The 26,202-nt window shown below is 41.6% G+C and overlaps 1 protein-coding gene across 2 annotated transcripts in view; it reads left to right on the top strand.

The window, feature by feature from the left end:
* Positions 1-26,202, top strand: part of LOC308707168 (alanine aminotransferase 2-like) — a 46,272-nt gene that overhangs the window by 19,037 nt on the left and 1,033 nt on the right. The window contains exons 3-11 of one of the 2 annotated variants that reach the window (XM_081393384.1): positions 7,438-7,527; positions 7,616-7,724; positions 18,895-18,914; positions 19,579-19,822; positions 20,447-20,526; positions 20,615-20,751; positions 21,248-21,422; positions 21,513-21,668; positions 22,610-22,722. In XM_081393384.1, the coding sequence (XP_081249510.1) occupies positions 7,438-7,527; positions 7,616-7,724; positions 18,895-18,914; positions 19,579-19,822; positions 20,447-20,526; positions 20,615-20,751; positions 21,248-21,422; positions 21,513-21,668; positions 22,610-22,722 (1,124 nt within the window). Of the gene's footprint in view, positions 1-7,437; positions 7,528-7,615; positions 7,725-18,780; positions 18,915-19,578; positions 19,823-20,446; positions 20,527-20,614; positions 20,752-21,247; positions 21,423-21,512; positions 21,669-22,609; positions 22,723-26,202 lie in introns of both variants that reach the window. The other variant, XM_081393383.1, reaches the window with a different exon arrangement.

The raw sequence follows: 26,202 nt of genomic DNA, 5'->3' as shown, positions 1-26,202 counted from the left end.
ACCAAAGGTCTTCCCGTCACGAAGCTCACGCTGTCCAGATGGATAGTGGATGCCATTGCTCTGGCCTACACCTCACTGGGCCTTACATGTCCCAGAGGTGTTAGAGCTCACTCCACGAGAGGCGTCGCCTCCTCGTGGGCCTGGTCGAGTGGTGTTCCTATCGAAGACATTTGTGCGGCGGCCGGATGGTCCGTCCCGTCCACATTTGTGAGATTTTACAACCTGGAAGTTCCTGCTCTGCAGGCACGAGTTCTCTCTATCTAAGCTCTGGCTCTGCGGACCCAGGCTGGTTTTGACATTCTTTCTGTCACACTTGTGCGACGACCGGCTAGTCTGTTTCGTCCACATTTGGAAACGTTACAACCCAAAAGTCCCTGCTCCGCAGGTACGAATTCTCTCTAGCTAGGCCCTGGCTCTATGGATCCAGACTAGTTATGAAAATGTCTATGCAGGACGTTATGCGCTATATAACGTATGCGGCGGCCGGCTGGTCCGTTCCGTCCACATCTTAGACCTCTATGGTACCTGCCTTATAGGCATGAGTAGTCTCTATCTAACGCTGGCTCTGTGGACCCAGACTAGTTTTTGACTCAGACACTGGTTGTCATCTCGTGTTGTGGGATTCTTAAGACTGGCCCTTGGCCCAGCTTTATCTGTTTGGATATCTAAGGGCCCGAAGATTCGGTCTCTTTATCCTAGGCTATTCTGTACTTCCTGAAGCTCTCGGTGAGTCAGATTGGCCAAAGACGACAAGCACAGCGTTTTAAATAGTGTTCCCACAGCGTTTTCAACGCAGTACGAGAGAACGTTCTCGTAAGGGAACGTACTTGGTTACTTACGTAACCTCGGTTCCCTTAGAGATAAGGGAACGAGTACTGCGTTGCCTTGCCGTGCTATTGTCTCTTATGGCAGGTGTCTTTTCGCTTCAGTCGATTTAAACCTGTCAAATGGCGGATTCTCTGTGTATTTATACTCTTCTGTCACGTGCAGTTTCGCGCGCTTGACTCTGGCAGAGTGCCAAGCGCCCCGATTGGCTCGCGCTCCTCTGCTGTTCCGCCATTGGTTCGTGCAGTTGCTTTGCACAAGCCAATCAGCACGCTCACGCGAGCTTCTAGCTCTCGCATGTGCTGCAGCAATGCGTTTTAAAATAAAGGCTTCAATATTCTCGAGAAAAGGAGTTTTCCCACAGCGTTTTCAACGCAGTACTCGTTCCCTTATCTCTAAGGGAACCGAGGTTACGTAAGTAACCAAGTACGTTCTGTCTGATGAAAAATTTACCGAGAACTCCAGCGTTATACCATAAGAGGGAAAAAAAACAAAGAGATTTAAACATTAAAATAAAATAAGCCTTCAACACACAGAATATAACCTAGCAGTCAAAAATCCCCTCACACACACACACACCTGATTCTGGTCTGATTCTAAACAAAATAATTAACGATCTGGCTTGACACTGCTAATAGCTTAGCATTTCATTTAGTTTATGTTGTCTTTGAAAGCTGCTCTAATTTGCACCAAGGATTTAAACAAAAATGTATCTATATTCTGTTTGATTTTTTGTTTAAAAAAAAACTATTATTCTGATAATTTGTTGTTAGTTCCTAGCTAATTCATTGCTGCCAGTGCTAGCTTTAGCAACCAGAAATCGGCGCATACTCAACTCGTCACTCGGTGCAAATTACAAGAGAAAGCGATAGAGAGATATGGAGGGAATGAGAACACGCTTACAGAAAGAGTAACCAAATAATTTCAGTGACTGACGGCGAAGGAAACTCAAAACAGGGGCTGAGCTCAGCTGACGACAGTGTGTCTGCGTGCTCCGCTCTGCAGTGACTGACTGAGACGTGAAGCTCAGCAGGTTCACCACCAGTGTTGCCAGATTGGAAATGTCCAAGTATCGTACCAGAAGCTCAAAATTATCGTATTTGGAAGAAAATCCCAACCTGAACAAAGTCATTTCTGGGCGTCAAGAAATCTGGTTCGGTTCTGATTCGGGAGTATAGATAAAAGCCCGCCCGCACTTACAATTGATTGGTTGGGTCCTTACATGCGCTTCGTGAGGCACACTTGCGCACACACGCAAGGTCTCTCGCTCCCTCTCTCTACACGTTCTTCCCCCAGTAGACGTAGAATCCACAGCTAGATCAATGAGAAGCCCTATTACAACGACCATCATTTGAAGTGTCACACAGTTCTGAAATTATCGTACATTATAGGATTTTTTCCATTATTGATCGTACATCGTACAGAGGTCAAAATTATCGTACATCTGGCAACACTGTTCACCACAAGCCGGTGAAGCGACTGGCCACGCCCTCCCTATGCTTCTACCAATCAGTAGCTACTTTGAATTAGGGATAGAGAGCAGAGAGCGCTCACTCTGACCATTTTTCTTGAAATATTTTTTAAATTTGGGATCTTTGCATGCCATCACGTTTGGGGGGGCAGTCACGGCATTTGGGGGGGCATTGCCCCTCCTTGCCCATGCCTATATCCGGCCCTGCTGCCCAGTGCATTGGGTGTCAAAGTTTTCCTGCCTATTTGGAAAAAGGGAAGACAACAGTGTTCTTAAGTCAGGTAGCACAGATATTAAAATGTTGTATTGAAAGCCCAGTTTGCCAGCAGTCTATTAAATTAGAACGAGACAGCGTAAAGGCTAGGGTATACATTTCCCGCGTTCCTCTCCGTCTCGTGTACAGGCATGTCTGCACAGCTTTCAAAGTATTCTTAACCGCGAATGAGCGCGGATGGACGAGTTTGACACATGCGCAGTACAATTGCTTTTCTTTACTCTACAAGATGACAGAAGGTAGCAATGAGTCGTGTCATTTAGACGGCATTCGCTCGGAATGATAGAAGAAGAAAAGTAGCGGATATGTTATTGCATGCAAAGTTTACAACAAGAACCAAAACAAAAACAATGGAATATCATTATATGCTGCTTTGTTTACTGTTCTTGGAACAACATGTTGTTTTGTATCGCTTTTTGCCTGGTTCAGACTACACACTAGCTTTGTCCGTTACGATAGTCAATATGTCATATTGTGCCAGTTTGGTTCAAGAACTTTATAAAGTTAATCAATTATGAAATGAGTTTAATACAGCTATAAAGCAGCTCTGCAGAAAACAGTGTCATCATTTAACACTATTTAGTTTGTTTACCTTTCATCCAAGTCAACAATATTGCTGAATATTAAGTGTCCCTAACAAAGCGAGCCAAAGGTGACAGTGTCAAGGAATCCATCAGGTGACAGAGATGGAGAAAAAAAACCTTGGGAGAACCAGGCTCAGTCGGGGGACCATTCCTCCTCTGGCCAAATGAACGAACATGGTTTGAATATGATGTTATGCTGCATCACAAGTCAGATTGTGGATTTATATCATTCAGAATATTGACATAATATTTTTATATATTGGGCATCATATTTTTGACATAAAAGGGAGATTCGATATTGGTCTGTTGTTGACTAATTCTCTAGGATTAAGTTATGGTTTTAATGAGAGGCTTAATAACAGCCAGCTTGAAAGATTTTGGGACATATCCATATGATAATTATAAATGAATGATATTAAAAATCGGATACGACTTAAGCATCTCTTTCATTTGCTTGGTATGTATTGGGTCTAACATGCATGTTGTTTACAGTGGTGTGCAAGTTACAAACTGTAATACGTTATAGATTACTTGTTACTGTTATTTAAAAGTAATTCTTTACCTTACAATATTACTGTCCAGAATTGTAATGTGTTACATTACCCCTGTATTACTTTTGAGTTACTTTCACCAAAACAACTACAGAACTTAACATTCTAAAATGACAAAATGTACTATACAGAGCATTTTACATCCAGTAGAAGGCAATATGATGTAGCATAATGACTGTGGGCTATCCAGGCTACTAACAATATAGCATATAATTGGCAAAGTGAAGGCTCAAGACAATGCAAGATAGGATGACAGACAGAATCACAAACGATCCAAGTCTGTTAAAATAATGGTAGAGGTAAAGTGATTATCTGGCAATATCTGAGAATAGCTTGGGTCTATTCATATTAGACACAACAGAACTGTATGTAAACTCTAATGCCATGATAAGATGCACATTTGTTCTTTTCTTATTGTTGCCATTATTTTATTCTCTTTGAATTCAACAGGTTCACAAAACAAAACTGTCATGCACAAAGTGCGCATGATGAGCATAGCTTATGCTTTCTCAGGAAGTATAAAGTGCAATTGGAGGACCAACCCTCAGCCTCGGTCATTTTAGTCCATACAAATTAACATATAGGCTAAAAACATAGCCTAAGTCTTCTTCTGCCATCTTCACCTATTAGCCGCTTTTCCACTGGCCAGCGCAGGCACAGAGGCCGAAATCATGGCTCGTGGCACTCCTGTAAAACACGCCTTCACTGGACTATGTCACACAATACAAAGGTACACCAGCAAGAGGGAGATGAATGAAATAAATCGCTATACAAATATATCAGAAGCTGTCATTTAGTCTTTATTTACAAACTTGGACACCACCCGTGGCTATTTACTGACCACGAACAGATAATAACTTACTTGCTGTTTTTTTTTTTTTCTTGCTGTTTTTTTTCTCTGTTATATTTTTTTTTTTTTTTTGAGCAATTCAATTTTGGGCTAAAAGTGTGTTGTACCGCAAACGTTACTGAACATGTACCGAGTAAAATATTACTGAAAATTGATTAGTAATGCCTTGCACTACTGTGTTACAGCAAAAAGTATATCTGGAACGTTGTTGGTTATCTTATAACCTTAGGAGGACGTACTGACGACGTTGTGGGTTGGTAATATGATGGTAATGAAATTAGCATGCGACGTTGTAGTTACGTTGTCAATTAGTAAAGTCATGACGTGACCAAAAAGTACGAATACATTACGTAACTATTACATCGTGTGTTAGCTGGGATGTTACTGTAATGCATTACTTTTGTAACGCGTTACTCCCAACACTGGTTGTTTATTTAGATGATTTTAGAAGTTTAGGCAATTATTCTTCTTCTATTGAATTGTTTCTCAGGGGGTCTATAGTGCACTGTCTGATGCGATAGCAGATGGTTGCATAATTATCTCTCTGATAGTGTCAGTTTTGTAAGTAAAGCAATTCAACAAATTCACTACTGCTGTGCTGCTGGGAAATGTCTCAAACTGTTGATTTTTTTCTTGTTAATTTAGCTACTGTGTCTAAAGTGCTAGAAAAGAGAGAGCTCTCCATAGTTTCTGTTACAACATCGAATTCTTCTAAGTTATCTTATATGTTGAGGAGTAGAGACAATTCAGGAAGATTGTTAACAAAGCAATCTTTAGTAGTAGTAGTGATAGTTCTACCATATTTGTAACAAGGAGCTGATTTTGGAGCCTTGGTTAAATTGAGTATGCTGTGATTCGCGAAGTTCGCTGCTTTAGTTGTTGTGGTGTTGATTCATGTTGTTTCTAGATTATTGTGCAGAATGATCAGATGCATTTTAAATAATTGCAAAAAGCTTAATTGGCCAGAAAAAAAAAGAAAAAGAAAATTAACACACAAAAAAAATAATTTCACTATTTTTGGCTCTGGAACAAAATGCATCATTTCACTAATCATATCACCAGCACATGGATTAGTGTGAACAAGTACTAGACTGCTGAAATCACTCTATTATTCTAATCAGATTAAAAGAGCATATTGATTTCTATAAAATGAGGGAAGAAGTGCTTCCAATCATTGTGTCTGTGTCAGCAATAGATGTGCGGCCATTATCGCTTCGCATCAAAATGCCCTAACATGCTAACATGAAAGTGTTGTAAAGAATACTGGACCTGAAAGAAACATTTACCGGATCATCAAGAACTTCAAGGAGAGAGGTTCAACTGCAGTGAAGAGGGCTTCGGTATGACCCAGAGTGTCCAGTACAGAACTACCAGTGCAGATTTTGCTCAACATTGGTAGCATCTGCATGTATAGTGAGGTAAAGACGGCCTGGTGTCAAGAAGGACAGCAGAGAAGTTATTGTCTCTGATGAAGTCCCCTTCCAGCTGTTTGGGAGATCTGGTAAATTGATTGAGAAGAAAAGGTGAACGCTACCATGAGTCCTGTGTCGTGCCAACAATGAAGCATCCTGAGACCATCCATTGTGAGGTTGCTTTTCATCCAAGGGAGTGGACTTTATATCTGAGATCATTATATTGAAATTTTTGGATCTGTGGCTCAGGCAACTCCCCAGATCTTAATCCCATATAGTACCTGTGGTCAATCCTCAAAATCTGAGCACAAATAAGGAAAGAATGGATTACCATTAGTCAGGATTTGGCCCAGAAGCTGACATCCAGCTTGCCAGACTGAATTGCAGAGGTTATGAAGAAGAAGAGTCAACACTGTAAATATAGACTCTTTGCATAAATTAATGTTTTTGCCAATAAAAGCCTTAAAAACTTATGAATCACTTGTTATTGTTTCCCAGTATACCACAGAAACATAAATATAAAAATAATCTACAAATACTAAAGCATTAAACTTTGCGAAACACAATTTATGTCACTGCCAATTTTGGCCACCGCTAAGTGACTAGATAATGATCTGAGATGTCATCGCTCTGCTGCAGAATTTCAGCGTAATCAACATTTGGGGAACAGACACAATACTCATGTGTCAACATTAAATATAAAGTATGAACAATAAACAAAGTATGAACAATGAGTGGGTCCAGAGACACATGGTCTTAGTTCAAACGAATTTAGAATGTAAATGCCAATCCTAATGCATCTTTTTTATTATCTACATGGATGTTAAAATCATCAGAAATTAAGACTTTCTGCAGCCAGTACTAACTAGAAAATTATTTTATTCTTTGATCTGAAGTCTGTGTGGTGCCCTGTTGGCCTGTATACATAAAGCATGTACAAATGTCTGAAAAATAATGATTTACACTAATGTTACATTTGCACTAATGTATAATTTACACTATAATGCTTCCTGACCTGGACCCCAGTTAGTGAAGTATTAATACCAAGACTATGTACCAGAATTCTAGAAAAAAGTGATGCATCACCCCAGGATGGAGACCTTCTATTTTTAAAGGGTCAAGTCTGCCCCAAAATCTTCTCCAATTACCTACAAAACCTATATTATTCTGCGGACATCACTTAGACATCCAGAAATTTAGTGTACGTTGTGTTTATAAGTTATTAAATTGACACTGTATCTTTACTTTTGGCATTCTGAAACAACACATTTTTTTACAACTATATATAATACAATAACATGTGCAATGTATACCACATGGCTTTGTTTTTAAGAGAACGCAAAGAATTGGATGCAAATTCTCTAATTATTTAAGAAACCCAGTTGTAAATCTTCTGTACTTTTTCCTGTCTCTCTTTCTTTCATTCTCTTTGTTTTCCTACCTTTCCCATTAACTATTCCATCAATGTAGGGTGTAAATAAGCCATTCACAGAGGTCATTAAAGCCAACATCGGTGACTGCCACGCTATGGGCCAGAAACCCATCACCTTCTTCAGACAGGTGTGTTTACGAGATATTGTGCTTGTCATGCTGTATTCTGAGCAGTAGTTTTTGTACATACTGTACGTATGCTCCATTTATTTGTCAGGTCTTGGCATTGTGCTCTTATCCAGATCTTCTTGAAGACAGCAAATTTCCAGAAGATGCCAAAAGTAGAGCACGCCGCATTCTCCAAGCTTGTGGTGGAGGAAGTCTCGGTACTGGAAAATCCTTTCAATTAGATATTACATACTTTAAATAAACATGAAACCAAATTTAACAAACTATTTACCTATTTCCAAAACATAGTATCCTGCTAAGCCTCTGATTTTCCTTTTTGACTGACATTACATGGACAGGTTATTGCTAAATGTTCTTCCTTTTATTCCTCTTCACCATAGTGTTTACACATAATGATGTTTTATAAGTTCAAGAGGAGTACGTTCAGATAATCTACCCAATCAGCATGAGAGGATGCATGTTTATATATAGCCAACTTATTTCTGTTCCACAACAGTTTTTTAGCATCCCTCCTCCACCCAAACTCTTAATTATTCCTATCCCAGCCAGGGATGGTGTGATGGTAGGCGGTGTACTCTGGGTTCGAGCCAAATTCCGAGCTCGGAGCCCTCCCCTCAGACAGCACTCCAAATATGCATATTCTGTATATATGATTATATCATATGTATGTGTGAAATCGTGAAGCTCCATAGGAATCCATTGCTTATATTCAAACTGTTTCTGGTGCAGGACATTTGTGGTGAATATTTGTGTTTGGTGTGAAGGGTCTACAGAGTACTTTAGCAATAATAAAAAAACTCAAGTTAAAAGAGGGAGAGAGATGTATGTGCATGTGTGAATTACCTGCGTCTGTGCAGTGTCTTTACTAACCATGACGCTGTGATTTTAATTACTTTAAGTCATATAAAGTCATCATGTCTCGTCAGAAGGCTTTGGATTTGACCACTCTATTGATTATTTTACAATGTCTTTATGACATTTTTGGGATTTTTTAAATTTGTGAGGAATGGACTTAAAATGGAGGGACAGAAATCTCTCAGGTTTCAAAAGTTTGGAAGTTGAACGAAAATCTTATAGGTTTGAAACAATATGAGGGTGAGTACATGATGAAAGAATTTACATTTTTGGGTGAATTATACTTTATAAATACACAGTAAGCTGAGCTTCAGATAAAACTAAATCTATATATCGCGAATCACATCGTTTGTGTCAACAATACATATCGTCACATTTTTTTTATCACAATATCTCGATATAACAATGTATCATTACACCCCTAGTAAGTGCTTTTGTTTATGGTTAGTCAAGTGCTTGAGGAAGAGGTGTGTCTTCAGCTGTAATGATGTGGCGGACGCAGACGAATCCATTTGCAGCTTTATTAGAATATTTAACAGGCAGGGTAAATCAGGGGCAGACAGAACAATGGAGGTAATCACAAAGCAGAAGTCGATAACAGGCAAGGGTCGAGGCAGGCGGCAGGAATCACAGTCCAAAGAACAATCCGGGTCGAGACAGGCAGCAGAGCAAACAGTGGTCGATATAACAGTCCGAGTCGAGGTAGGCAGCAGAAGAATCAGTAGTCGATATAAACAATCCAAGGTCAGAGATAGATCAGCAAACACAGGGTAAATGCTCAGAATTAGTACGCCGGGGCAATGCAATACTTCGCAATGAACTTGAGAGTGAACAGGGTTTATATGGGTGAGTGTGGATGAGCTGCAGGTGTTTGTGTAATTAGTCCCGGGTAAGTGGCATGCTGGGATATTGAGTTTGTGACGGTTAATATTCTGGTGAAAGTGGCCTACAGTGGTGAAGAGGAGGTGAAGTGGAAGCCTGCTCTGTAACAGAGCCCCCCCCCCCCCTGCGAGCAGCTCCTGAGGCGAGAAGGCAAATGGCGCCGGGGTCTTCCACGGGGTCGAGGGGCCGGCATCTCTGGGTGCATATGATGAAACTCTTCTGTGAGTGTGGGATCTAGGATATCTCCAGCGTTGACCCATGATTGCTCCTCCGGACCGTACCCCTCCCAGTCAACCAGATATTGGAGGACGTTACCCCGGCGCCTAGGGTTCAGCAACTCGTGCACACGGTACGCCTCCTCGCCGTCAACCAGGATGGGCAGGGGGTCTGGAGCCGCGACTCCCTCCTCCAACTCTCCTCTCGGACCACCGGCAGGTTTTAGAAGAGATACATGGAATGTAGGAGAAATACGATAGTCAGCGGGCAAATCCAATCGAAAAGACACTGGAGAAATTTGTTTAATAATTTGGAACGGACCAACATACCTGGGACTAAGTTTGCGGCAAGGGAGTCGGAATCTTAGGTTCTTGGTGGACAGCCACACCCACTGGCCTTCACTGTATTCAGGACCCGGGCGACGATGACGGTTAGCCTGTCGTTCTTGTCGTCTGACTGCATGAAGAAGATGAGTGTGAGCTCGATCCCAGACCTCCTCGCTCTTGTGTAGCCACTCGGTGACAGATGGTAGCTCAGTGGGTTCTCCTGACCAGGGGAACAGGGGTGGTTGAAAGCCCAGGATACATTTGAAAGGGGTAATGCCTGTAGCGGGTTTGACTAAGGAATTCTGGGCATATTCGGCCCAAAACAAATATCTGCTCCACTCTGTTTGTTGTTTTTGACAATAGGTCCGAAGGAAGTGGGTGACGTCTTGATTCAGGCGTTCGGTTTGCCCATTGGACTGGGGATGGTACCCGGAGGTGAGACTGATGTTGACATTAAAGGGACACTTCACCCATTTGCATTAAGCTTTGCATTGTTAGAAACCCAGTCATACTATTGAATGGTCGTGCAACACTCTCTCATTTTCCCCTGAGACGGGAGAAATCTGTTATTTACCTCTTACACTTCCTCCTACAATGACGCAAAAATCGTCATTTTGCGTCATTGTAGGAGGAAGTGTTAGAGGGGGGGATTTCTGTTAAGACTACAGACACTAGTTTTTCATCTTTCCCAGGGTGGGGCGCGCTCACGCTACAGACCTATTACAGATCAGTGGGTGGGACTTTACTCTCTGAAACTGAAAGCAATATCCTCCATCTTGTTTGAAGCTAAGCTAACAGGCGCTGTGGAGACAGATGTACAGTTATGACAATAGCGGAGGAGAGTGCTCAATATGATATAGACTAGAGGAAGAGGATTTCGGAAGTCTGATGCTTGAATCAGGTGTTTGTGGCTACCTTTACAAGCCGCATTATAGCGAAGAGCAGCCGAGGCAGAAGACCTGCCTGCCGCGGACGAGGAGCCCGGACTGGCTCGGGTTAGGGCGGACTGGTGGCGCCGGTGATCTCACTATGCAGCTACGAACCGCTATGAACACAGAGATAGAGTCCGTCTGCGGCAAAGAATTTCAACGATGACAATTTCTCCTGGACGAAATCTCTGAATCAGACGAGGACACGGACGTTTGTGTTGTGAACTATCCTAGTTTCGCACCGCATATGTTCTGACTGAACATCCAGGTACCATGCAATAATTCACCTTTTCAAAAGAAATACAAACGAGGAGTAATGCACTATATGAGTTCGCCAACTAACTAGACATTTTGTGTGAATGTGAAATGAATTTCAAGCTCTGGTGGTAGCTAGCCTTGTAGACGGAAGAGTGATTTCTCTTATAGGCAGATATGCGCTTTCTGGATTAGTGGGAGTGGCTTGCGGAGCTGTGCAATGTGGTGCATTGTGGGAGTTGTTGTCTTTCATACAAATGCGTTCTGAAGTTATTTTTTGTCTTTTCTCGGTCACGAAGGCACCATAATTCAAAAATTATTTTACATTTCGACTACATATATGACCCACTTTAAATAAAAAACAATGTTCAAATGGGTGAAATGACCCTTTAAGTTGTTTGAAGAATGCGGTCCAAATTCTGGAGGTAAACTGAGGACCACGGTCCGATACTATGTCTTCGGGCAGACCATAAAAGCGGAATACCTGATTGCAGAGGAGTTTGGCTGTCTCGAGTGCAGTGGGAAGTTTGGGTAGTGGAATAAGACGGCAGGTCTTGGAGAATCGGTCAACGATGGTAAGTATGGTGGTATGTCCTTGGGAGTTGGGTAGATCCGTAATGAAATCGATGGCGATGTGGGACCAAGGGCGGTGTGGTGTGGGTAGAGGTGTTAAGAGTCCAGCAGGTAACTGTCTGGGTGATTTGGATGTGTTACAGTTGGAACAGTCCTGAACGTATTTGATAGTATCAGACAGTAATGTGGGCCACCAGAAGCGATTTTGGAGCAGCTGTGTGGTAGCGGTGATCCCAGGATGACCAGAACTGGGCATGGAGTGAACTTGATCAAGAAGACGATGACGAAGGTAGTCTGGAACAAAGAGCAGATTAGCTGGGCATTCTGGAGATGGCCTTTCTTGAAGGTTTGCTTGTTGGATTTCTGTGATAATATCCCATTGTACTGGAGCCACCAGGAGATTTGTGTGAAGGATGTTCTCGTGGACCGGGGTTTGAACGGTCTCCTCCGATTGACGTGAAAGTGCGTCAGCTTTGATATTCTTGGTTCCTGGTCGATATGTTACCGTGAACTGAAATCTGGTAAAGAATAGAGCCCATCTGGCTTGTCGGGGGTTCAAACGTTTGGCCGAGCGCAGATATTCGAGGTTCTTGTGGTCCGTGAGAATTATGAATGGTTGACCAGCTCCCTCCAGCCAGTGGCGCCATTCCTCCAGGGCTAGTTTCATAGCAAGCAATTCACGATTACCCACATCGTAGTTACTTTCAGCCGGTGTGAGTTTGCAGGAGAAGAAAGCACATGGGTACGTCTTTGCAGGTTAGCCTTGTCGCTGTGATAATACAGCCCCAACCCCTGTGCTGGAGGCATCGACTTCCACTATGAACTGGCGTTCTGGATCCGGATGATGCAGAATGGGTGCTGACGTGAAACGAGTTTTCAAATCCTGGAATGCTTGGTTTGCCTCTTCTGACCATTTCAGCCGAGCAGTGTGACGCTTGGTCATGGTGGTTAGTGGAGCGGCAATAATGCTGAAGTTTCTTATAAATCTCCTATAGAAATTAGCGAAACCCAAGAATCGTTGCATCTCCTTAACAGTTTGAGGTAACGGCCATTCCAGAACTCCCTTGACCTTCTTCTCATCCATGGCTACCCCCTCCTGGCTGATAATGTATCCTAGGAATGACGTGCTAGTCTGGTGGAATTCGCATTTCTCAGCCTTGGCGTAGAGTTGATATTGAATTAAACGTTCCAGGACCAATCTGACCTGACAGACGTGCTCCTCCATTGAGTTTGAGTAAATCAGTATGTCATCAATGTAGACAATCACCCATTTATCTAGCATGTCTCGGAAAACGTCATTCATGAAAGACTGGAACACTGAAGGACTGTTGGACAGGCCGAAAGGCATGACCAGGTATTCGTAGTGCCCAGTGGTGGTGGAAAAGGCCGTCTTCCACTCGTCTCCCTCACGGATGCGAATCAAATTGTAAGCATTGCGCAGATCCAGTTTGGTAAAGTACTTGGCTTGGCAGAGTTGTTCCAGCGCTGCAGGAACCAGAGGAAGAGGATATCGGAACTTCACCGTCTGGTCGTTCAGCCCTCGATAGCAGGCTTGTGCAAAATTCAGAATTTCAGAATTGGCCTCCATTCAATTCATGAATTGGAATTTGAATTGAATTTACTCTGCCCCACAGGACATTGAATTGAATTTGAATTGGAATGACAGGAAGTGGAATTAAATTCATGGCAATTCAAAGAAATTCCACACAGTCACACAACAGAAAGAATGTGTTGAGTCTCGCATGCATTCAGTGTTAGGAAGATTACTTTGTAAATGTTATTGCTTACTGTTATTAGTTACCCATTATAAATGTGGTTTGGATTACTTTATTTGGATAACTTTATCAATGCAAAGCAATTTCGTTTTAAGTTGATTAGTAACTAGTTGAATTAAACATTTTACCTCAGTAATAGAACTAAATAAAATTACTTTAATTTTGTAATTTAATAACAGAAATTTCATTTCACGTAACTATTTACGTCTCAACCCTGCATACATTTTGTTCTAAAATAGATATTGATCAAATTCTTGAAATAAATTACCCCCTCAGTATTGTTTAATTAGTTTTGTTCCAATGTAATTTTCATTTCAAAGTAATCACACAAACACAAAGTTGTTTAATGCAGTTATCATTTATTCCAATGCAAAAAATTACTGAGCAACACTGTTGCATCTAATTCTCAATAGCTCCTCAAATGTTTTTTCATTGAGTCTGCACCGTTCTGGTCTGAATATCTTTCCTGCAACACTAAAGATTCTCTCAACAGGTGCAGAGTGAAGTTGTAAGGGACTTCTGAAACTTAAAAAGTCCAGTGTTGCCCATTAAATTGTGCTTTCAAACAAATGTCCACCTCAAATTGTTTAGCAACCATTTTATATACTTGGTTAAAGTAAAGCATTCTGGGAAATGGAGTCATGTTCCATCATGTTCCACAAAATTACAATTACAATAAATCAAACTTAATTATTTGTTCTGTGACTAAATGGTAAATGGACTGCATTTATATAGCGCTTTCACAGTGCTTTACATAGCCTCACATTTGCCCATTCATACACCAACGGCTGTGTCAGCCATGCAAGGCGCCAACCAGCTCGTCTGGAGCAGCTGGGGTTACGTGTCTTGCTCATGGAAAACCTTGACACTTGGTCAAGTGGAACCAGGGATTGAACCACCAACCTTTCGGTTTGTAGACAACCTACATGAACCACTGAGCCACTGCCACTGACATATACAGTATATCTGACATATACTGTAAAGCTTCATTGTTAAACACTTCACTTAAAATATGTATATGAATTTCTTTGAATTTTTATTGAATTGCAATTCTGCTTCCTTTAATTCAAATTCGAATTGTAATTCTAGATCCTTTTTTTGACATCAATTCAAATTCAATTCAAATTCAAGAATTTAATTGGAATTAAGGAGTTACTCTCAATTCAATTCTGAATTGTGCACAAGCCTGCTCGATAGTCGATGCAGGGTCGTAACCCCCCGTCCTTCTTTTTTACGAAGAAGAATCCGGCGGCTGCCGGAGAGGTTGAGGGTCTGATGAAACCTTTGGTTAGCTCCTCATCAATGTACTGTTTCATAGCTTCAGATTCAGGTCGGGACAGAGGAAAGATCCTTCCCCGAGGAGGAGAAGCTCCAGGAAGGAGGTCTATGGCACAGTCGCTGGAGCGGTGCTCGGGGAGTTGTGATGCTTTTCTCTTACTGAAGGCTTCGATGCAAACGTGCCGCACAAGCCCTGAAAAGTGAAGCCAAAACGTCTCGATCGCCCCCCGGTGACTGGTCCTAGTATAGGTCATAAGCCCCGCCTCCCCATGTTATTCAACGGGACGCGAGACCAACTAAACAATTAAATTACACTTCAAATATCTTTTTTCCAAAGGTGGTTTCTTTCATTTGCTGTCGTTTTTATCACGCTGATGTAAGTTCTAGTATCTGTTTCCAAAATAAGTTGGTTTTTAGCTAGTTACGTGATGCGGTGGTGTAACGTCATGATTGACAGCTGTGATTGACAGGTTCTCCGAGCGAAGTAGTCACTGAAGCACCAACGGACATTTTTTTCGGGATCTTCGGAGGACTGAGGAGATTGTATTTGCTTTATTTTAACAAGCCTCTTGTCGTACTGCAATCAATTTTTAAAAAAGTGTGCAGAATCCACTCTCCCTGAGTGCATTCTGTGAGAGTGAGGGCGGAGCGTTGATCTCGCGGCTTTACTTCCTGCTCGCTACTGCGCAGGTCTGGTCCCGAAATCGCTACTGCGCAGACTCAAGTTCCAATATGTCAGCGCCATATCGGGACTCTGGCGGCTTCAGTTCTCACCAATGGAAGAGAGCGAAGGGGCGTCGTCCATATTTTTTTACAGTCTATGCTTCGATGAGGTCTGCATAATCAGGTGGTATTTTGGGTTCTTCTGGATCTGACGTGGCAGTATTTGGATTTTGAGGAGGAAGGCGAGTGACTCTGGATAAACAGCGGTTTTGACAGGTGGGACCCCATTGAATGATCTGCCCCTCCCTCCATGAGATGTGAGGGTTGTGGTCATGTAACCAGGGATGGCCGAGGATGACTGAGTGATGAGGGGATTGGATAACGTAGAAACTGATATCCTCAGTGTGAAGTGATCCGACGTGTAGTTTGATTTGCTCTGTGGTGCTGTGAATTTTCCCCTCTCCAAGAGGTCGGCCATCTAGCGCCTCCACTGCCAAGGAAGAGAGACAAGGTTTTAGTTCCAGGTTGCATTGTACAGCGAATTTGCGAGATATGAAGTTCCCAGCTGCTCCAGAGTCTATTAGAGCAGTGGTGCTGATAACTTTATCATGAATCATTAGACGTACTGGTAAGGTGAAACTAGATGTGGTAGCGTGGGCATTGATACAGGAACTCACCGAGCGGGAGTCAGCAGATGGACGAGCTGGACAGGCGAATTTCATGTGTCCGGGCTGACCGCAGTACATGCACAAACGGTTCTGTCTCCGGCGTTCTCGTTCCTCTGGAGAACTATGTGAGTGAAACCGATTTGCATGGGTTCGTGCATGGTGGGCTTGTCCTGAGAATAGCGCGGGGGAATTCGCACAGAGCGTGGAGAACGGATCAGGTTATCCACTTGAATGGCTAGATCGATGTATTCGTTCAGATCTCTTCCCTCATCACGGCAGGCTAATTCGGACTGGAGCTCAGCGGTGAGTCCCTTTCGGAAGAGAGTTTTAAGTGTATCCTCCACCCAGTTGGTTTGTGCCGCTAGTGTGCGAAACGTGAGTGCATACTCTGCCGTCGTGCTTCTTCCCTGTGACAGAGCTAGTAGTTGTTCTCCTGCGTTTCCACCCTCCGTGGGGTGTTCGAAGACGTGACGGAATTGACGAATAAACTCCTCAAACGTGGCGAAGGACGATCCATCCGGTTTCAAAACTGCAGTAGCCCATTCTAGTGCTCGACCCGTGAGCAGTGAGCAGACGAACGCGATGCGACTCGCGTTAGTGGTGTAGAATGAAGGCTGCTGATCGACAAAGAGAGTGCACTGCAGTAAGAATCCCTTGCATTTCGTTGGATTACCATCAAATTTCTCAGGGAATGCCAGTCGTGGATTCATTGACGGGTTTGCAGCGAGTGGGACAGGCGCTGGTGCTGCTGGTGGTGATGGTGCGGCGGGAGCGTTGGAAGCATTCCCTATTGTCGTCTGGAGTGCTTGTAACCCCTGTACGAGTTTTTCGGTAAGTGAAGTCAGATGGCTTAACTGCTGGTGATGCAGATCCAAACGTGAAGCTTGTGAAGAAAGTTCCGTAGATAACTGCATGACCGCTGCTGGATCGGAACGTGGCGAAGTATTCTGTAATGATGTGGAGGACACAGACGAATCCATTTGCAGCTTTATTAGAATATTTAACAGGCAGGGTAAATCAGGGGCAGACAGAACAACGGAGGTAATCACAAAGCAGAAGTCGATAACAGGCAAGGGTCGAGGCAGGCGGCAGGAATCACAGTCCAAAGAACAATCCGGGTCGAGACAGGCAGCAGAGCAAACAGTGGTCGATATAACAGTCCGAGTCGAGGTAGGCAGCAGAAGAATCAGTAGTCGATATAAACAATCCAAGGTCAGAGATAGATCAGCAAACATAGGGTAAACGCTCAGAATTTGTACGCCGGGGCAATGCAATACTTCGCAATGAACTTGAGAGTGAACAGGGTTTATATGGGTGGGTGTGGATGAGCTGCTGGTGTTTGTGTAATTAGTCCCGGGTAAGTGGCATGCTGGGATATTGAGTTTGTGACGGTTAGAATTCTGGTGAAAGTGGCCTACAGTGGTGAAGAGGAGGTGAAGTGGAAGCCTGCTCTGTAACATCAGCAGTGTTCATCTCAGTGTCTGAGACCATCATGACCAAGCATTTGATCAATAATGACTGGTAAGGAACAAATAAATGCCATAAATGAGAAAGAACCCTTTGGAGAAGCCAGGCTCTTATGGCTAGTGAGAACAGAACAAGGACAGAAAACATGGATAGTTCGCAAGGTTAGTATACAGGATATAATATATAGTATACATACAGTATGTTGTATATTAGCTTGGTAAGATACAGTATATTTGGTAGGAATCATGTACAACAGACAGATATTAATCAAACTGATTGAATAAGTCCTTCAAAGGTCCATACTTCATTGTCTGCTAAGGTGCATGTAGATGGAAAGTAACAAGTAGTGTTGAGTGAAACTTCTGGCCTGATTCATAAAATAATAAAGATTTATGTTATGTTTTCGGTTACATTCGACCTAACTGTTTAGGTGATGAATTGGCATGCTTGGTTAAAGAGATGAATCTTCAGTCTAGAATTAAACTGGCAAAGTGTGATTCATAAACAATGCTGGTAAGTCCAACATTTTAGCCTGTTAACTTTAATATCATATTTACATGTGTGTGCATAATGACAAAATACAGATTTTGGTATAATTAACCCCATCATATTCATCTTCATGTAAAAGCAGCAATATTTTAAATGTACCCACAAAAATGCAATATTTGCATTTGCTTATTTGACTAAAAAAATAATAATTTTACAAGAATTTGATGGTGCCTAAAAGAAAGGAAGTTTTTTTTTGTGTGTGTGTGTGCAAGTGCAAGTATCTAAGCAGTCTATCTATACTGAGGAATTTGAACATCAGTTACTGTAACTGTGTGAACTACAAAGTACATATTGAAAAGCAGAAGAGCACCTTTCTAGAGATCAACATGCTTTAAAAAAAGATTTTGAGACATAACAAATTGTTGCATTGCATTTTAGACTGTTACTGTTCCATGGCACAACCACAATACTTTGTTATGATTGAAACACAGGCCATGAATACTTTAATAGAACGGTAACACTTTACAATAAGGTGGCATTTGTTAACATTACACTTGTAAACATAAACTAACAATGAAAAATACTTCTAAAGTATATATATAAATGTTAGGTCATGTTAATTTCAACATTTACTGATGCATAATTAAAATCAAAAGTTGTTAATTTTTTTTAATGGACCTGAGCTAACATGAACTAACAATGAACAGATGCATTTATTTTAACTAACTTTAACAAAGATCAATAAATACTGTAACACGTTTTTTGCTAATGTTAGATAAACGCAGTAACTATTGGGTTACCAAGAGAATACTTTTAATAAACACTGTGTTTGATGCAATTGATCAAGTGTTTGTAATTTGGTTTTTTGGATCTTCAGGGGCTTACAGTACTAGTCAGGGAATTGAAATAATTCGGCAGGACGTCGCTCACTATATTGAACGGCGAGATGGAGGAATCCCATGTGACCCTGACAACATTTACCTCTCAATAGGAGCCAGTGATGCGATCGTGGTAAGCAGATAGCCTACTACAAACAGACAACAAGAAATGTGAAGACAAAACAAAGCTAAATGTAATATTAATTTAAAAAATAGACACAGACATTATATCTTGTTTAAATATCTGCATGGCAATATACATATGGTAGTTATATGCAAATTAGGCCATGGATATAAAAAAGGCATTGTCAGCTCAGTATGTATGGCTATTTCGTAGTGTAACCAGACAGTGTGGGGCATAAGGCTAATGTAACGCATGTCCATGAACAGTGCATAAATTGCATAAATTCTGGTGTACAAATAACTTTATGAAAACTTTTTTGTTTGTGCATAAGCTACCTTTTAAAAAACTTTATGCTGAAACCTATGCAAAGTTTTATTCATATTTATTCACTTTTCTTATCATTCATATTTTTGATTGTCATTGCATTAGAGCAGAGGTCTTCATTCCTGCTCCTGGAGAGCCACTGTCCTGCAGAGTTTAGTTCCAACCCTAATTAAACACACCTGAATCAGCTCATCAAGCTCTTCAGTATCACTTGAGTATTCAAAGGCAGGTGTGCTGAAGCAGGTTGGAACTAAACTCTGCAGGACAGTGGCTCTCCAGGAGCAGGAATGAAGACCTCTGCATTAGAGAATGAATGAGAAATTTAAATGCCTGTGTTTGTCTGTGTCAGACTATGCTTAAGTTACTAGTGTCAGGGGAAGGAATGTCTCGTACGGGAGTGATGATATCAATCCCTCAGTACCCACTGTACTCCGCTGCTCTGGCTGAATTGGGTGCTGTGCAAATCAGTTACTATTTGGAAGAAGACAACTGCTGGAGTTTGGACATCAATGAGTTACGGCGTGCCCTGCAGGAAGCAAAGAAGCACTGCAGCCCTCGAGCACTGTGCATTATCAATCCTGGCAACCCCACAGGTGTTACGACAAATCTATCTGCTTTTATTGTGGTGGCCAGTTTGGGTTTGCAATATAAGTTACTTGATATATATTTTACCTCATCTTATAGGATCATTAAAAACAAATATCCCATCCGGACATCACTTTTGGCCACAAATGTATATTCCTTTATTACTGTGGGTGCTTCTCATTCCCTTCAAATTATCCATCCTCTTTCCTCACTCCTTCATCTTCGAGTCGACGACCCGGAAACAGATCACCACGATGAAGGATGTATCAGTTGTCTAAATGCACCATGCAGAGATGAGAAGTGAGGAAATAGTCTCTTTTTGTCGAAACACAAATGCCTGAAATCGGAGGCAAATTCAGAAAAAGTTTAAATAACAAATACACCGTTGATTCCTTGTTTCTTTTCCTTGCATCCCTCCCTTGCATTTTTTGGAGCAAGGAAAGGAAATGATGCACGATTTAAGAAATGAGAAGCACCCTGGCTGAGTATGTAAATAAGAAGAGTGGGTTAATAAAAGTGTATGTGTGCTTATTTGCTTAAAAATTGTTGTTGCAGTGGTGAAGGCAATGAACAATCATTGGGCTGGAAAACATAAAAATAATCTGGCAACAATGCCCACCTTTACTCGACAGGTCAAGTGCAAAGTCGGCAGTGCATTGAAGATGTGATCCGATTTGCTGCGACAGAAAAACTTTTCCTCATGTCTGACGAGGTGATTTGTATGATAGGCCTATACATATGGTTTTTAAATATATAAAACACACAATGATAATGTTTCCAATATGCCCTGCTTTATCCAGGTCTATCAGGACAATGTTTATGCAGACGGGTGTAAGTTTCACTCCTTTAAGAAGGTGCTATTTGAAATGGGTCCAGAATACTCTGAGAAAGTGGAACTAGCTTCATTTCACTCAACGTCAAAGTGCTACATGGGAGAGTGAGTGTTCAAAACAAGAGAATTGCAAATTATCTGCAGGTTTTTGGAAGAAGTATTCTGTTGATAATATTATAGAATTTAATGAATCTGACTCCTCCTAATAACTATTTGTTCTTAAAGGTTTAGCTCACCTAAAAATAAAAATTCTGTGATTATTTACTCACCCTCATGTCATTCCAAATCTATTAGACATTCGTTTATCTTTGATACACAAATGAAGATATTTTGAAACCTGAGATTTCTGTCTTTCCATTGAAAGCTAAAGCCATAACATCAAAATCAAAAGGTTCAAGATGTTTAAAGAGACTTGATCGCTTAATATGTTAAATACAGAATTTAGACTTTTAATCACATTTAACTCTTTCCCCACCAGAATTTTTTTTAAAGTATATTGTGTATGTTGTGTATTGTCTATTTGGTTTGACCAAATAGTAGTGCCCTAAAATAGGTCAAGTAAATAGTTAAGCTCTAAACCTGTCTGTCTTGCTTCTTGAAGGTGTGGTTTTCGTGGTGGTTATATGGAGGTGGTAAATCTAGACCCGGAGGTGAAAGTTCAGCTCACTAAGCTGGTGTCTGTGCGGCTGTGTCCTCCGGTGCCTGGTCAGGCTCTTCTAGATGTGGTTGTCAATCCACCTCAACTAGATGAACCCTCATATGACACATTCATCAAGGTATACTGTATAATGTCCCGTTGATTGTTTCCTTGTTGATCTGTACCATTTAAGAAGAAAGTAATCAAACCTTTTCTCCATTGTCTTCAGGAACGCACAGAAACGTTGGCCACACTGGCAGAGAAAGCCAACATGACGCAAGAGATCTTGAATCAAGTCCCAGGAATAAAATGTAACCCAGTGCAGGGTGCAATGTACACTTTCCCACGTATCCACCTCCCACCAAAAGCTATCCTGGAGGCCAAGGTAGAATCGGCCTGTACTCAGTTAAATCTAATATCTGTTCTTTTTTGGACATCTCTAAATGTGTGGTTACATTTACTGCTGTTCTGCAAATTTTCATGGGAAAAATCCAATCATTTCAAAAGATTTCCCCATGCAGATTTTGCATTGAGTCTGTTGGCAATGTGAATTTGCCATGTTGACTAACAAACAGCTGCCTGGTTTTAAAGTGATTGTGTGAGCTGTGCTTCATACATCTCTACACCATTGACAATGGACCTTTTTTGCTAAAGTGCTAATGTGACTGCACCGTAACTAACCTTTGTAGTGACTTGTTTGGGATTCATGGGCATATTCCAGTTTTAAGTTACCATGACTCATTAACCCACCACTATCCCTAAAGGCCAATTCACATCGCACCGTCAGATGGCTAAGAAACTTCGTCGGGTATTGACTCCAAGCACAACTATGCAATATGCTTACTAAATCTTTAACACCTTTTTAATCATATTTGAATAATTTCCTAGGCCGGACATGACTTTTGGCCACTAATGTACATAGTTAGGATTGTGTGGATGTTTATTATTTATAAATACCAATGTGTGTGAGAGAGAAATGGCCTACGCACTTTTTGCTGCCTGTAACACTGCACAAATCCATTTTTTAGGCTTTATCAGTATGATACATGCCAAGGATTCTACTCAAATAGAACAATATTCTCATGTCAGTATAATGTTAGAATCAGGTTCTGAAAGTGAGAAATATATTGATATATATTGAGAATTTGAGATGTTTGCATTAAGACTTACACATGACCTATACAATGATAGAAAGATAGATGACAATGAGTTAAAGTAAAGGAAAACAATATTTTCTTTGTTAAACCATTATTATTATTTTTTTATCTGGTTGAATTAAACTTTATCATAAAACGCTTACTGAATCCTCCATCCCCTCAAATTTAGGAGAAGGGACAATCTCCAGATATGTTCTACTGTATGAAGCTTCTGGAAGAAACAGGCATCTGTTTGGTTCCTGGCAGCGGCTTTGGACAGCGAGATGGCACCTACCATTTCAGGTTACTCTCCCTTTAAACAATCAAGATTAATAAAATCAACCATTGATTTGTTTGTGTTTGGTTATATTTAACAGTGAATTAACATCTGAAATGAAAGGCCATACAAAGTTACAATGTCCAGCAACACAAGAGGAAAGGAAGAACAATACATAGGGAAGGCAAGCGGAGCACATGTCAAACACAAATAAAGACAAAGCTATACACAACACAAACAACACTCAAGCACAACACAAACATTGCCACTTGAAACTGACTTCAATAGTTCAGGTCAGGGAAGTGGAAGGAAGTTGAACAGCTTCTAGATCAATCTTTGAGGTTGGTTCTTCTGCAAGGAGGTAATCCAGGATAATCCAGGAAGAATGCAATCCAAACGAAACTGCAAATGCTACAGCTCAGTAAAACACAAGACCAGGAACAGACAAAGAACAGATGAGACGGAGGCATATGTAATAAAGCAAGGAGCTAAACAAACAGGTGGTGACCAGTGTTGCCAGATTGTGTGGGTAAAAAAGGGTTTGGGCGGGTGGACAAAATTTGGGCTGGTTTGGGGTCAGTTTGACGGTTTTCAAACATCTGCATTTTAATGTCTGATTGGTTAATAAACCAAACTAAAGTGTGCATGAAGTCCATAAAATCAGTCATCATGACATTAAACACACGCCCATGCAGAGTCAGCTGGCGTTGGTGTTGACGTCGCAGACGAGCACGCAGCCAATCAGCGATCAGCAGGCAGACACAATTTAGCGTGATAACTTGCAGCTGTATATTCAAGTCATTGCTAATGCCAAAGTGGCATAAATTGCATAAATACAGTACGTTGTATCTACTGTAAAGAGTGAGATGGTGAGCAACTCTAAAAACATGGATTACATATGTGGTGGGAGATGACTCGATGGCTCTTAATAAATATAATTAACTCTGAGAGCACAGTTGAATGACAGAAATTGAAATCGAATATGGGACGACTCCTGTCCATGGTCATGTGCACAGGCCAGACATCTTTATGGGGATTTATTACCCAGTTTACTCTGGCCTTCCAATTCAACCCAGGATTTTTCCCACTGAGAGCAGTAAGGTGGCCTACATTATTACCCATTATTACCATTATTATCACCACGAACAGTCAACATTTCATTGGGAAGATGAAAACAAGTAATAAAAACCCAGTGAGTGTTTTAGCGCAATTTTCTGACGTCATGGGATCACAACACTAACGCCGCCTTCACACTGGCAGTTGAAATCAGCTCCGATACGGCAGCGAAACGACCGGAAGTCATTCATTTCCTATGGAAATTCGCAGACCGCATGCGAATGGGTCCGAACCAGGTGCGAACGAGTGCGGTGCGAAAAAAATCGTGTCCGTTGGCCATCCGGATGCGTTCAAAAAATTTAACTCTTGCGAAAGGCTACGGACGGTTTCTATCCGAAAATCCCAACGGAAGTTAGCGTTGCTATGGTACTGATAAACAAACCTGGATTCTTAACTTTTAATAAAATAAATAATGATTTTATAATGATTAGTTGTCATGTCATTTTTTTATTTTCATGATGTTTTAACGTTATTAGGGCAGTTAATACAATTAAATAATTCAATATTTAAATATACTCGCTTCCGAGGCTTCCGACCACTGATCTATATAATGACATATATATATATATATATATATATATATAATGTCATTCTATATAGATCAGTGCTTCCGACGCTTTTCACCGTTGTGTACGACGTCCGCTGGGGGCGTATTGCGTATTACGGAGCTGATTTCAACTGCCAGTGTGAAGGCGGCGTAAGAGATAGTAAATCTTTTCCTGGATTTTTTTTGTGCGTTCCCGAGAATAGACCTTCCTTAACATAATGCCGAAAACCCGAAGTCTCTAGGTGGTCTGGTTGAGGAGTAGATAGAAGTACAAGTTTGGTGCGCACAGACAGAACAGAAATCATGAGTTAACAATCGCAATTTTGTCCGGTGGAAAATTGCGCTAAAAAGTGGGGAGACGTGGATCATGGACTTTCATGGACTTTCATGGACTTTTCATGGACTTTCATGGCTCAGAGTCTATTCCCCCTTTGATTCTCCCAAACCCCCTTATGTACATTACAGAAGTCGGCGGCAGCCCGCTGGGGTCAGGTCTGATCACTCAGTTCACTCCGCCTCTTCAACTACAGGTGGGGGACCTCTAGGAATGAATACAGTTTTTCTTAATTAATTTTCTATAATCCTTGTTTTCCCATGGTTGACTGCTCACAACCCACATATTGACGGGTCCCGAAAAATCATCAGAGAGTGGGGAACCAACTGCCAGATCTCGAATACTGTTTTCTGCTGTTCCTCTGAGCTAATTAAGACTTTCCAAGAACTCTTGCCAGACAACCCTAAGAACAACTCCATCTTAATGCTCAAAGCCCCGTTCACGGAGATCATGGCCATTCCCAGGATGGAACCTGTCACTACCAAGTCCCCACCTCGCCCTCCCGAGCCACCCCAGAATACATGGACCTCTTCGAATTTTTCAGTAAAGTCCAAGCTGCCAAACTGCCACTGAGGTATCTGGTCACTGACAACCAATTCACTTGGAGCTCTCAACTTATCTGGGTTGAGTTTGCTCATAATACCCTGTACCGTTCCTCTTTAGGCATGTCCCCCTTTGAGTGTCCGTATAGTGTCGGGATACATCACACCATAGGTTCTGTGAAGGGGACTTGACTGTTTCTCGTTGTCTTTGCTGAGGATCTTTGCCAAGAGTGGTCTAGTCAATGAGGTCTTCACTGGTGGTCTGTCTCTAAGGCTTGTCTGTCTAGTTGTCATGGCATCCTCTGACATTCAGGGCTGTGTTGTGGTCATCTCAGGGTGCAAGTCCACCACCTGGTCTGGATATACAGACGATTTTGACATTCTAGGTGTTAACAACTGGCCAGAATTTTGAGACTGTAATTTATGTAAATAACTCTAGATGCTGCATTTTGGACCAGCTGTTGTTTGAGCCTGCAGGTCAACCACCTAATGGGTAAGGCATTAAAATATGCTTTACAGTATGTGGTTTTTGGTGGGCCTACGTGTGTGAATGATAGTTCAAGTTAATAAAGTCTGTGTAAAGTTTTCCCATTACAGAAATTATGTCTAAATTATACTCTGCAAGAGCGGGAAAATTCGGAACCATGTGACTGAGAACAAGGCATGTTGATTAATGTGAAGGGAGGGGGAAATAATTATGCCCCTGAGCTAAAGTCAATAGTTATGCCCTGAGCTGGCCCTGTTGTACCAAACTGTTGCTTAAAGGTATGTTAGGCAATTTTCAGAGAGGCTAGAAATAGCAAGCTAGCTTTGAAAGCATAAGATCCCACCCTCCCTTCAGCGCGCTCCCAAAGCCATGCCTCCTCCAAAGCCCATGAACGCGTACAGAAGAAAGCAAATAAAAGCACCACAAGAGATGGCGTTAAACTACTTCGTCTCAAAGCACATATCATTACAATAATAATGC

This window comes from Scardinius erythrophthalmus (genome assembly GCF_964197995.2).
Source record: "Scardinius erythrophthalmus genome assembly, chromosome: 18".
Classification (NCBI taxonomy): domain Eukaryota; kingdom Metazoa; phylum Chordata; class Actinopteri; order Cypriniformes; family Leuciscidae; genus Scardinius; species Scardinius erythrophthalmus.
The sequence above is the reverse complement of the archived record's forward strand: the minus strand, read 5'-3'. Positions and strand labels throughout refer to the sequence as shown.